The sequence below is a fragment of the Zosterops lateralis genome, assembly GCF_965231275.1.
Source record: "Zosterops lateralis genome assembly, chromosome: 1".
NCBI classification, from domain to species: domain Eukaryota; kingdom Metazoa; phylum Chordata; class Aves; order Passeriformes; family Zosteropidae; genus Zosterops; species Zosterops lateralis.
Window position 1 is genome coordinate 118,325,484 of NC_139762.1, and position 14,333 is coordinate 118,339,816.

At 41.1% G+C, this 14,333-nt stretch overlaps 1 protein-coding gene across 1 annotated transcript in view; it reads right to left on the reverse strand.

Annotated features, from left to right (window-relative positions):
* ARFGEF1 (ARF guanine nucleotide exchange factor 1) overlaps nt 1-11,102 on the reverse strand; it is an 86,569-nt gene extending 75,467 nt beyond the window's left edge. The window contains exon 1 of the mRNA XM_083859934.1: nt 10,890-11,102. Coding sequence (XP_083716060.1) covers nt 10,890-11,013 — 124 coding nt within the window. The 5' untranslated portion in view covers nt 11,014-11,102. The remainder of the gene's footprint in view (nt 1-10,889) is intronic.
* Nucleotides 11,103-14,333: the final 3,231 nt, after the last annotated feature.

The window sequence follows — 14,333 nt, forward strand, 5'->3', positions numbered from 1 at the left end:
TCAACTATTTTTAAAGACTTCTGGCATTCATACAAATAAGCAAGCATACATTCCTTTTTTTGACAGTTACCTATTGATGAAACTATTTCTTGAGACTTCTGTTATTTTCTACTGAGCTCCATTTGATGTTTGCTTGGTTGGTGACAAACGAAGACTGAAATAAATGTTTTACTAATGCTTTGTATTTTTCCTGGCAAAGACAGGCTGCTGCTGCAGAACAAGACTGTCATTATGTTTCTCAGTCTTGCTTCTGGATCATTTGGCAGTATGAACAAAAGCTACGTGTCCCCTCTTCACACAGCCCACCTCTTCAGTAGACTTTGTCATGTAACATGAGCCTTTGAACATTCCTTTTGCTTTTAAATTTTTTTAAGCACACATGCAAAGCAGTGATGACGCATCCTTATTCCATCCTTTTTTCAGGTATAGCCAGCTACCACAACCTACTATCATATCCAAGTTTCACATATTACCCAAGGCAATAAAAGTAATTACACCTCAGCTGTGCCCTCCATAAACACAAGTACACAACATATTAAATAGCTGTAATATACACACAGAACCGACTTGTGGAATAGAAGAAATCCTGGAATAAAATTATTATTCTAAGCCAGTCATGTGAGCATCTTCATCTCAAAATAGGTATTTATTTTGACTGCTAGAATATTTTTTTAATAAAATCCAGATTTAAAACAAATCAAACTATGGGTAGTAACCCTTCCTACATTCCACAAAAAGGGAACCTTCAGGATTTTTAATTATCCTTCTGACAACACGAACAATCATTTGCTGTAACATTTTTAATCCATGTGACATTTATTTCTGTTGTCAAATGACCAGAGCTGTGATTTGTCAAAAACAAGATACAACCAAGGGCAGTAAGGTCTTGTGTAGTGTCAAGGTTTAAGAATCAAATTAAAAGATCCCTTCATAATATGGAAAAAAACCTGCATTTTATTTTTAACCTTGCTGTAGATATTGGAGTGCAATTATTTTTTTCTGCTTTGGAACTGAGTAGTTTAAATGGTAATTTAAAAGTTGACGATTACTAATCTTTATTTCAGACTTAAATAGAATGTAATTTTAAGTCCACCATACTGAGAGAAATTGCAACAAAAAAACCCCAAAACAACCCCCCAACATACTCGCATTAAGTAGCCTGCTCTCTACAGTAACTTCAAAAGCAACAAACATATGACACTGCAAGACTCTTATTCATTTCAGACATTAAAACTTTAAAGGTCACATGTAAGTCTATACATGAATTATACTACTGTAACCTTCTAATTAAAAGAGCACTAAGCCATTTCCCTCCTACTGGAGCTCTGAATTATAAAAAATCATTATCTTTTCCAGCTACAAGATGATGGCCAGAAGACTACAATTTAATGATTGTTTATAAAATTCACAACTCAATACATAACAATATATAACAATAGTTATATTTGATAGAGGAAACAAAAAAGGATAACAATGAAGTATGGACTTAAGTTTGCCTGTGGCATGCTCCCCAAAAAAGGTTACAACCATAAAGTTTGTAATTTTCACCCAAACAAAAATCTGAAGTCATATTAGAAAGCTCAGGCTTTAAATCAGAAGTCCTGATGTGAGCTCTTTTAAATGAAGCATTCAAGGTGACCATACTGTTACTGAAGTCCTGATTTCTTCATGAAGTGCTGATATAGGAAGCAGGTCAGAACACAGGTAAGAATATGAGTATTACTGAAAGCTCCAGTGTGACTGCCTTCAGTACAGCACATATGCATTAATTATTAATACAACGAAATCTTAATTTTCTGTGTTCTATCTTTTATTTACATCCAATGAATTTTTTTAGAAGTTCAGAATGCATAAATTAAGACAATTACTCATATGACAACTATTCTTCTTTTCTTCAGATGCCCATAAGGCAGCAACTGGAAGGCTACTAAAAGGCCACCGTGAAAGAGTATTATTAACTCAAGTATAATTAACCCTAACTCATGTTGCCAGCCATGCTACAAGAATGTGCCTCTTTTACCACTGCTTCTTGCCAAACTTGAAGAATTTCAGGCATTCAGTTCCATTTTTACTGGATCCACAATCCTAAATACAGTATTATGAAAAAATGTACTTGCACTGACAATGCAAATTCTTTTTCTTTAACAACACAGTTAAATTTACAGCCTTTTTAAACACGTGTCCTAAAGTGCTCTTAAAGAACAAGTAGAAGAGGCACAAGACGAGTGAAGGAGAAAGTGTAAGTAATTACTGTTAAATAAAAACTGCTACAAACTACACTAGTCAGTTAGAGAAATTGCCCCCTGCCTCAAGCTCATCACTGAAAGACCTGGACGGCAATCAAGCAGAGAGCAGCTTCAGCTTTCATGTCATAAGAAGGTGAACAAGGAAAGAATGATCCAAGTGCTGCCTTTCCTTCAATATAAAAGGCTGTTAATAATTTGAACATGGATTTTGTTCTGGGCAAGACTCAGGGATGGAAGTCAAACTTCAGTGCAGAGAAGAAGGGAAAAGGAGCTACGATACAAACCCGAAGCTTCTCCAAACATCACTAACCACCACAGACTATATATCTCACAGTGTTAGGTATAATTTTAAAGAAGCAAACTATTTCACTTTATAGCAAAATTTCTAAGCATTTAAGATCTATTTATATGCAAAATCTCACAAAATCAGGTTTAACGTCTTAAATCACAAGTGGAGAACATCCAAATGCCTCATTTTGATTCAGGTGAGGAAAATTTTAATCACACTTCTCAGACACTTAGTTTTTATCCAGCTTTCAAACTTCTATGCAAATGCAGTTGTTCTAGTCCAGCAATTTTATTTAAGGTTATAAAGCTCCGTCTCCATTTCAGAATAATGAAAACAAACGTTAATCTATTCCTATTCACTTCCCTATACTCCACACAAGACCCATGCCAGCATTCTTGCACACATCACAGTCCATCAGCCAAATTAAGCAAGCCAAGTTAAGACTCTGCCTTTTCCAGTTTTCCTGAGCTGCAGAAAGAACTCTGTGTCTTTATGTTGGCTGCTGCACTCTCAGTCCAGGTAACAGAACCACTCAGACCTTTAAACACACCCTTAACACCTGCAAGGTCACTTCCCAGGCATGCAGCAGTGTTAGTTTTACACACAACAGAACCACACCTCTGCAAAAAATATCTTCACTTGGAAGGGCATTCCCCTTAGTTTATTCTTACAACCTGCATTAAGAGTACACTGCTCTGTGTGAGTATGTCTACATCAATTTGTAGCAGAGTTTGAAAATTAAAATATGATGGGAAGCTACCAAAGAAATCACACCAGTGGCACACTACTTATTTTTCATCTACAGATTTGAAACTGTGAAAGTCTAGCTTATGCTATTCAACTGGACAGCTCAGACAGTAGTATAAAATGCTGTCTAATATCTTCAGCAAACCTCAATAGTTTTATCTCAATTTCAAAGTCTAAAAATATCTCCTCTCTCATTTCTCTCAAACTGCAAAGCTGCACATTGCAATGCTGAAGCATGGTGGTCATTCAAACCAATTGCAGTGAAAATTGATACCTGGGAGTCACTTTGAGTGGAAAGAAAAAAAAAGAAAAAAAAGGAGTAAAACACTCCTGGATTCAGCACTGGCTAAAATATCTTAGTGTGACATATTTACAAACCTAATTATTTATTATTTACAAACTTTTATTTTTCACTGAAAAGTAGGAATAACATTACAAAGCCTGTTGAGATCATCAGAACAGCAAGTGCTAAAGGCAGTACGTGCAGAACTGGTATAATTAATGGATCATTTTCTTGAAATTTATCTCCCTCTGTGTTTGAGTAGACAAGAAAGAGATCCTGAATAAACTCATTTATCTCAAGGGCAAGTAACTTCAATTATCTTTAAAATATAATTTTCTGACATAAGAAATACATGAAATGAAATAAAAAAACAACCCAAAGAGCACTTAACAGCAGACATAAACCATTTGAACAAAAACAAGTAATAAATGGCATAACATCAGTAACTATGTAACCTTGTACCCCATGAGTATACATGATAGAGTACCAGAAACAGAGGGACAGAGGAAAAAAAATAAAATCAAACCTTTTGAAAGTCTTAAAAAAAAAAAAGTCCAAAGCAATCATGCCCTAAATGTCTTACGAAAAGATAGCTTTGGTTTTGGAAAAATGTAGTTATGCTCTTAAACTGTTTATACAATTCTAAAATAAAAAGTGTGGACTTAAGACAAAAAAACCCATCCATGCATGACAAAACAGCTCTAAGCCATGTAAGGTACAGAGTCAGTACAACCTCCACATTGTCTATCCAAGCTTTTAAGCTTTTCTTGACCACTGCATTGTAACAAGGGCTCAGCTTCCTCAAAACGTCAAGTTCTTTTAAAAGAAGTTCCTGCCTCCCAACTGAAATTGCATAACCTACTAACACACTTGAAACCTCAAAATAAAAACAATCTAGCGAACAGCACCAAATCCAGAAAGCCCTGCAGAAACCTAAGTAAAATCTCCAACACCAAGAATACTTAAAAGCTAAGACCAAGGGTAGATTGGGAAGAAAAATCATGAAAAACAGGTTGGGAAAAATACCAAATCAAACTAACCAACCAAAAATCACAAAATAACCCCTCACACCAAAAGCTGTTAGTATTTAGCAATTCAAATGAAATGTTATCAACCATTTTTCTACCAGTTTGGCAATTTTTACTTCTAATAATTTAAAGTTAAGAACTGAAGAACGTAAGAGTTCCAGAAGACTAATAAGTGGTGAAAACGCCTTATAATCTATCCTCAAAGTTTAAAACTGGTAGAGGTCCTGCCTTTTAAAAAAATATATTTTTAAATCTTTCTCAAATCCTTGCTGATTGCCTATTTTGTTCTCAGTGACAAAATCATCAGTCACTCCACGTGTTTGCCTGGGATCAACATTAAGCCAATACACCAGTAATTACCCAGGTCATCCCTGTAACAATGCTGGCACAGTAGCAGATGTCTTCCAGTCCTTTGGAATTTTCTCAGTGTCCCAAGATTGATTAGGAATCAATAAGGGAATTGTGCCAGGTATTTCAAACCCTTGGGGCTTGACAGACCTATTTTTAGTGTGTCTCTACATTTATACTGAAATTGGAAAGCATCATATAACAAGTATCATCTACCTTATCTCTCAAAACAGATTTGATTTTTTTGAACACTCCTCTGCATTCCATTACAGTATCTATACATTATATAGGCTGGGGGAGGGGGTGGTGGTGGTGTTTGGTAGGTTTGGGGTTTTATGTTTTCTTCTTCATTTTAGGTTACCACATTAAGTAACGTTTCTTTTCATAGAAACGCCAGCTACCATTTGTTCAATTATCCTTGTACAATATTCTCTTTCTATAAAATCCCACAGAAGCATTTCACGTTTTCACTGGTTGTTTGGAGATCTCTTGTATGTGATTTTTCTTAAAGGTCTGTTTTGCCTGGGTGTAACCTATAGTTTCTTCTACAACTCATTTATGGGAAAGAACTACAAGCTAACTGTGAATTATGCAGCAAATACTTATTGATCTGTATGTATCTGACCAGCACATCTATTATACATTATTTTTGTCTTTTAAACACCGAGGTCTGCCTCCTTTACAGATAAAAATGATCAAACTTCTTACTCAGCTGTATTTCCATGGTATCTCCCTCCTTCCTTGAAATCTGCAGAGCTGTTTCACAAGTCCCTTCAGCCTAAAAAGCTCCACTGACAGTAGCTGTCTTCCACAGACCAGAATATTTTCTCCCTGCAAACCACCAATTTACACATCACATAGGAAAGCTTTCCAGCTGGATACAGAAAACCCAAAACTCTTTTCCCCTGCCTATTTGAGTCACTGATCTACTACTGGCTGCTGCAGAATAGAATAAGAATCACAGGCAAGTTTGCAGGTCTTACCTCCCAAGCTCCTGGCAGCACTCATTTAAAGTATAAACTAACCAACAACCTGATAAAAGTACCGACACCAATAAAACCCCCAAACTGACAGCTAGGTGCCCCTCAAAAAGACAACCCTTACTCATCTTTTTAAATCCATGATTTCATCTAGAATGTTTGCCAAGAACGGGAGAGACTGCCTAGAACACCAAAGGCTGATGCTTCCCACTTTATAAACACCCATGAACACTAAAATCCTTCCTGACAACTGCACAAGTTTCCGTATTTAGAAAATCTTATCAAAATACTATCTCAATACTGACTGCTCTCTGAAAGATTCTAGAAAAAGTCTGGAATGTACAACTGATGTCAACAATCAAGCTAATTTTTTTCATTTGGATATGAAGAAGACACATAAGAACAGACACAGCTGTTATCCTGAATGAATGACACAGTGGTTAGCTGGAAACAAGAACCAAGAGGAAAAAGGAAAAGATTACAACCATAGCAGTCATACACTGGAAAAGGGTATGGGAAGAAAAATCAACTAGACCAAATCCCCACAAGACAGTAAAGATAGTTCTTACAAGAAACAGACGCATTCTGGTCACAAGGCAACAACTTCTAATTTTAAGCTTCAAAATTCTAATTAAGGCTCTAAAATATGCAGCAGAACACAGGTATTTAAAAGCTGTCCTGTGTCACATATAGATATGTTGAAGTCTTTCAAGACTGAATTTTAAAAGATCGTGAAAATTAATGTTCAAACTTTCAAAATATTAAAGGCTTTAACTGAACACATTTCAGGATAAAGTCAAAGTTACCTAAAATAAATACAATTTTTAACTTCCAAGACAAAACCCAAGTATTTGATATTCATCCTCCATTAACACTTTTCTGACCCAGATACAATCTACCCTATTTTCTAGAAAAGTGTTTCTACTGTACCCTGCCAACCATTCCCTTTTTCAGACAAGATTAAATCCCATCAGCACAGCCAAGATCTGATTATATTTGAAACAACGAAGTATCTGAACAGACACAACTTTCCTTAAATTAGCCCCATAAATTCTACATGAACTGCACCCTACATTTCAAATGCAGAAGGCAACCTGGAAAACAGTTCATAGGGGCAACCACACCTTACTGTTACCAAGCTAAGTTTTAAATCTCTGCAAAAGTAGATGAGATTTTAACCAGACTGAAAGCCTGCTAGTTAAAGCCCAAGCTCAGAAAAGCAAGCAAAACCAGGGAAGGGCAGCTGCAATTCTGAGGGGTTTTGGTTTTTTTTAAAAAAGACATACATCTTGGTTTTTACTAGAATGAAATCTCCATTTATCCTCCTTGCTTAAAAAGAAGTGTTTCAGAAGGACAATCAATTACAACCAGAAAAAAAAAATTAAGGATAATAGTGACTTGTATATTGTGAAAATAAATGCCTAGACAACATGAAGACAACACGCAATATTGCAATACCAAGTATCCAGCATAGAAAAGACTCCAAAAATTCTGACCTTCAGTTTCTAAAAAAGGACAAGTAGTTTTCATGAAAAATGGAAGGCAGCCTACCAAGAACAGCACTATCCAAAATACAAACAGGACTTTAGCTCATCCACAACTTCTCCAGTAAAATTAACTTCAGTGCAGTAACACAATAATGGTCTTCAAAATGCATTTTTAACTGTTCATTATAGTGCAGGAAGGTATTTTCCACTGCACCCAGAGTTTCCAACACATACACTCATTTCTGTACTAAATATCTGTTAACCACACTCGTTCTCATGTATCACGATTGCTTGTGTATGCGAAGGACACAAGGTGAAACCAGGAAAGGCAAAAAGGGAGACAGAAAAACATAAGTAGGTGAGAGGTTATTTGCAGATCTGCACAGATAAGGACACAGATGAACCTTCACAGCTCTGGGTTAGTTCTACTCCAAGCATTGCCTGTTTTCAGAGAAACTAAATATTTAATTATAGCCCACTGCTCCATCATCCTGCACTACACGTAAAGGCAGTACACACGGAACAGAGATGCTACTCTCACACTGCATGAGACCTACACCATCCGGCAGGATCCTTGTGTGACAAACTAAGATAAACAATACAAGAAGCACTAAAGAACCTTTTAGAACTAAAATAAACAATACAAGGAGCACTAAAGAACCTTTTAAAACTAAGTTTTGGCCCTCTTCAGTTGGTAGTTCCAGAAGTTCAGGCAGCACACGCACACTGTTCTTTAAAGTGCATACCAGGAACACATTCATATAATTTCATATTACTTGTGGTTTGGAGTTTTATGGAAGAGTTGTTTGACTCCTGATTTGCAGTTGAACTAGCAGACTTTATACAAGCAAGGCATTCTGGTTTGCCCAGCTTAGTGCTTTGAAACCACCTTTTCACAGGCAGACAAATCCATGCTCCAGATTTTGACATGAAGCACTAACAGTTTTTGTTCAGTCTATCAAAATCTTTATTTTCAGATGAGGATTTTCTCCCTCAAGACCTTTCATCGTTTATGCAAACACAGTATGTTTATAGTAAGGTTTCCCAAACTGGCTGAAAAGCAATACAGAAACAGCAGTAGAGATAACTCACTGGAAAAGGAGCTTCTAAATCTAATCCTTGTAACAGCTTGCTGCCTGATGCTTTCTGCAAGTGGACAATTTCAAGGATAAACTCATTCCTTGCATAGACTAAGAGTTGTTACTATGAAAGTAAACAGCAGAAAGCTCTAAACTAGTTGTACTTCATTAGCTGACTAAAGAAATCTTGTGTTTTCCATGTAGAGAGAAAACCTCTCAGAAAGGACAAAGTTAAAATCAACTCAACTGTTCTGTATAAACCCAGACACAACCTGGTGAAACATCAAATACGGGAAGCTACAAGTATCAGGCTTAATTTCATCCCCATTAAAAAGCCAAGGAACATCTCTAATTCAGGTTGCAATACTTAATTCATATTTTGCTTTCTTATCTTCTAATCACCAGGAAAAATGGTCATACTAGAAAGACCTCATCTTAACAGCTGCTCCGAGGTCAAACTGCCACAGTCTGGAATGTTGCAAGGTTTTTCTCCCTAAATTCAAAATAGATGATCCATAATCTTAATGGAATGAGACATATTTATATGAAAATATATGGGGATTAAAAATGACAAAGGGAGAGCATTAAAGATTCTTAAAATACTGCTTGCTGAATTCAATCTAAAAAGCAGGGCTACTATTAGTTTGCCTGTTTTACAGGGATACTGTATTTCTCATCACTGCTTGTTATCAAATACTGCAATAGCAGATCATTTGATACAAACCATACAAATAGTGGTTTTAGAGAATGAAACAAAAAAATGCCTGAATTAGTAACAACTATTAGTTAGAATATGTGACCTATTATTAGCAGTAAATAAAAAGCAACATTTTACTACAGTCATGCAATTGGGAAAAAAAGATCTTAATGGAGCACACAGATAACTTCAGTGAAGACGAATTCTATGGATGACATACAGACTGGATAGTAACTCGGTTTAACAATAAAAAAGAATTTCTGTTTTATTTCTAACTTGAATGAACAGTCTAAAGTCAACAGAAGGGCCAAAGGGTTATCAATTTAATCTCATCTGCATAAATCACAATATTATTGTTAATCACTGTAGTGATAGATGAAAAATGTAAGAAAAAACCTCTTTCTCATCGATTTTAATTAAGAAGAAGTAAATAGCTGATGTATGGTTATTTCTGCCCCTCCCCTTGTCAGGATCTTTCACAGACAAAGAAATCAAGAAAAGGACTGTTTTGTTGGCTTTTTTTTTTAAAGTAAATGCTAACATACGAATTAATAGAATGACAAAAGAACAACTTCAAAATACTTATACTCAATTTTAAAACAAGCAAGTTTCAATTTAATGTCACCTCCTCAAACAAATCCATTTAAACAGACATTACTTTACAAAATCAAGATAATTATCTCCAAAACAGAAACAATTACACTAGAAAGGGACGGACATAACCCATTTACGTACTGCTTAAATTGAAACAGGTCTTTCTCTAGAAGTCTTTCAGTAAATATGTCAGTATTTTGCCACACAGGTTCAAGCCCCGCCTGTTTTCATCATGTCAGAATCCAGAATCCCAAGTTGTCCTTTTAAGCCGGCTGTAACTGGGTGCCCACATGTGCTTTGTACTATCCAGCACCGGCACTTCCTTTACGCTTTCAGACGAGGCGGCGCTGGCACAGCTGCACTACAAACCCAACACCCCTCCTTCGGCCCCAAGCAGGCGAACATCCCCACATCTTGGGAACACAACATCATGGGGCTTGGACTAGATGATCTCCAGAGGTCCCTTCCAACCCTAACGACTCCGTGACTCTGTTATCATCCGTGGCCGCTCCAGCTCTGCCATATGCATGAAGGAAGCTCTTCCCCATCAGTTGTTTCTCCACTCGCCTAAGGTTCTCCCTTGCACACCTCCCAGACCATCCTCTCCCTGTCCAGCCCTCCTCCCGGCTCCGAAGGGCCACCAGCTACAGACAGGGCCTGGTGTCATTGTCTCTCTCCGCCACCCCCTCTTCCTCCTCCCTCACCGCTGCCTGTCACCTGCTCCCTCCCCGCCGGCCGTCTGCTTCCAGGTCAGCTCAGCTCAGCTCAGCTCCGTGTCTGCCTATTCATCCTGCGAGCGGGGAGGAGGAGGAGGAGGAGGGAAGGAGGAGGAGGAGAGCCCGGCGGGCGCCGCAGCGCCCTCGCCGCTGCTGTCAGCGCGGGGCCGCTCCCGGCCAGGGGCGATGCTCGCCCGCGGCCCAGGGTGCCCGCAGCTCGGGGGGCTGTGCTGCACCACCCAAACCTGTGCCCCGGCTCGGCCCCTAACCCGCCCGCCCCCTCCCTGCCGGGCAGCCCCTCTGTTTCCCCAGCAGCCCCAGGGCCCCCCCGCGACACGAACGCGCACAGGCACAGCGGGCCCCGAAGCGCAGCCCGGCCTCTGGCCGCCCCTCACCTAGTGCCACCTCGCAGGCTTTGCGCAGCTGGGAGTGATGCGCCTTCTTCACCTCCTTGTCGGCCAGGATCTTCTCCAGGGCCCGGGTCAGAAACATGTTTTTCGTCTTCTTCCCTTCATACATGGGCGCGATGGAGCCGTGCGAGGAGGAGGAGGAGGGTGGAGCGGGGCAGCGAGAGCGGGGCACCAGCCTCTCCCAGCGGGAGCGCTGCCAGGCCCGCGGGGGAAGGGCTCCCTCGCAGGGCGTCCCGACACCCGCTCGGCGGCTCCCCCGGGGGAGGCTGGGCTGGGCCCGGGCGGCGCCGACGGCCAGCCCCCGCGGCTGAGGGGAGACGAAGCCTTCTCCTCCCTTCTCCTCCCGCCCCCCGACGCGTGTGCTGCGCGGACGGCGCCCGTCAGTCCCCGAGCCGCCCCCGGCCCGCGCCCGCCTCCATCAGCACCGACGGCGGCGGCCGCAGCAACAACCTGCCCTCGCCATGTTGGAAGGAAGCGACGTCAGGGCCGCAGCCGGAGCGGGAGGAAGCGGCGGCCGCGTCCCGGGAGGCAGGGCGGGCGGAGGGGAGCGGCAGGGCGGGGGGCACTCGCGTTCTGCCCGCCCCGCGGCCGCGCTACAGGTGGAGCGGAGCGGCGGGAGGCGGCGGAGAGGGGAGGCGCGGAGATGGCCGCTGCCACCTGGGAGCTGGGCGAGGAGGAGGGGCAGGGCTTCCCTTCCGGGCCACCAGCGCCAGGAGGTGGAGGAGGAGACGGAGGAGGAGGAGGAGGAGGAAGGCTCCCCCGGGATGCGCCACCTGCCCCTGCAGGGCGGGTTTGCCGGGGCTGGGGCAGGGGCCTGGCTGCGAGAGGAGCTGCCCTCCTTCACGGCGGCCCTGAGGAGAAACGCGCGGAGCTCCGGCTGACGGGGCAGCGAGCGGAGAGCGGGCTCGGCACCGAGGGGGGAGAAAAGACGGGAGAAGCGCCTGGGGACGTGCGAGGTGTCCGGGCTCCCCGGGGCGCTCCCTCAGCCCCTCCCGGCCCCGCCTGGCCCTGTAGCCCTGCCCGCCTCCGAGCGCGGCGCCTGCGGGTTCCTGTGGTGCTCTCCCTCTGTCCCTGCACCTGCCAGTTCGTGTGATGCTCTCCCTCTAATCTCCTGCATCCTCTCACTAAAGCGCTGTCGTCCCAAGTCTCTTCCCACTGCACGTGCACCAGGAGTATAGAGCATTGAAAAAAATAATAAAAAGCTCAGGTTGACCCTGCCTAGCTGGTAGCAAAAACATAACAGGGCCAGCTTTTGCTCTCAGGAGTGCAACAGTATTTAAAAGTCGAATTTGGTGCTAACTGAAGGCAGGTCTGGTTTAGAAAATTTTTACCTGATAACAAAAAAACCAAAAAAAACCCGCAAAAAAAAACCAAACCAAAAAACACAACAAAGCCAACAACAACACCCCACCAAAAAAACCCCAAAACAAAACAAAAAACAAACAAACAAAAAACCCAAAACAAAACAAAACAAAAAAACCCACAAAAAAAACCAAACCAAACCAAAACAAAACAAAAAACCACCACCAAAAAACAACAACAAAAAAACCCCACCACCACACCAAACAAAAAATCTGGAAATGAAAGGTCAGACGTTCTAGCTATACCTTTCAAGCAGAGTGGGACAAGGCTTTAGCACCAGTGTGCAGCAAAGCAGCGATGGTTGTGGAAACCAGGGGGCATCTCTGGCCTCTGAGGACAGAGCCAGCACACCACAAAGAGCCTTTTCAGTCTTTTCTTTATTCCTGTGGTTGTGCTGCATCAGTCAGGAGCAAAACCTTTGGAAGTTAATCCTGACACCTTCCTCCTGGAGCATTTGAGAGAGTTTGCCCAGGCCGTCATGCCACTGTGCTCGGGCCTTGTGAGGAGTTTATTTGAGCACCTGCTTCCTTATCTACAGCAGAGCCATTGTAGCTGCATCAGTAAAGGTACAGTGATCTCAGCCCTCCAATGAAGAAGCAGCTAATGCTGCCCAGTGCTGTTTAACCTGGTTTCCCAAAGGAGAAATTATTTGTGCCAGAGTGGCTTGTTGCCTCATGGGTATCTCTGTTTGGCTTTTTAAGGAGCACACTGGCCTAGGGAATTCTGCTAAAGCTAGAGGTGAATGCAAGGCCTGACTGTTTGAGCAAAACACTTGTTCTGCTGAAAATACTTTATTTGTACCAGTGACTTTTTCTGGTTATAGGCTATTTTGCTACCCAACTGATAAGCAGTACAGGAAATACAAAGAGGGCGGATTTGATTTTAGAATTATGATAGTTTCATGAGAAGGTTAGAAGTCATATCACCAAGCACATTGATTCCTGGAAAAAAAGATAGTATTCAGATTGTATTGATTTACTCAAAAGACTGTTATCTTCAGCAGCAAAATTGCTAAGCATACCTGAATTATTTCTAGTAATTTATTTGTGGAAGACCATTTGCCTGTTGGCTAAATTTTTTTTTTTTTTTTTTTTTTTTTTTTTTTTTTTTTTTTTCATAGGTGCAAGTTCAGAAATGCAGATGTCAAAATTACCTTGGTCTTTCAAAGCTTCCTTCTAGTGACCACATGGCAAAAATTAATAACTTCCATGAAGTTCTTGCTGGTAGGTTTGCACAACCATTTGAGTCCAGATTCCCTTAGCCGAGTCAGAGCTTACAAATGTTATTTAGCAAATGGAGTTTGCTATTGATTTTCACAGTCCATTTAGCAGAAATAGACTTGCAATATGAAGAAAAAGGGTATCTGTACGTAAAGAGCACTGAGCACTGCAGTTATCTGTTTTGTTCATATTAATGTCTATTTTCATATTCTGTACACAAGATAATTTTACATGTAAAATGCGTTTTAGTTGAGCATATAGAATTACTGCTGAAGCATCTGGAGAAAAAGACCTGTCAAAAAGAGACTCAGTTCCATGTCTTTCATTCCTGCTCTAATATGAATGCTTGTTTTGGTTTGAGTATTTTTTAATGTGGTTTGAATCCTCAAATTCTGTTCTCAATTTCTCAATTACTGCTGCTCTGTTGACTCAATTTGTGACTTGGCACAGCTGGCATTCTAATCACAAGGCTAACACTACCTAAACTCTGCAACAGTGTAGAGCCTGCTTCTGAAGTTGCACAGGGAGATCTTATTGTAAATCACCTCTCCAGTAGGTTAAGATTCATTTTCATTCCCAAAGCTGAGTCAACAAGGATGGAAATCCCAGGGGAGCTATTATATAAGCACTGGAGAGAAAAAGTCCCATGCCCTCATTTAGGGACAAGATATGAACAGTGATCAGCTTGTGTGCTGGGTCCTAGTCAGAATATTCAAACTGCTCTGAATAAAATCAGTTGGGATGAGAACTTCATTTATTAGATGAGCCAGCTATTAAAATAATGTTTGGTCAATTATAAAAAGTGTTATGGACTTTGAGGAAAGATGCTGTTACAGAGATTACAGAC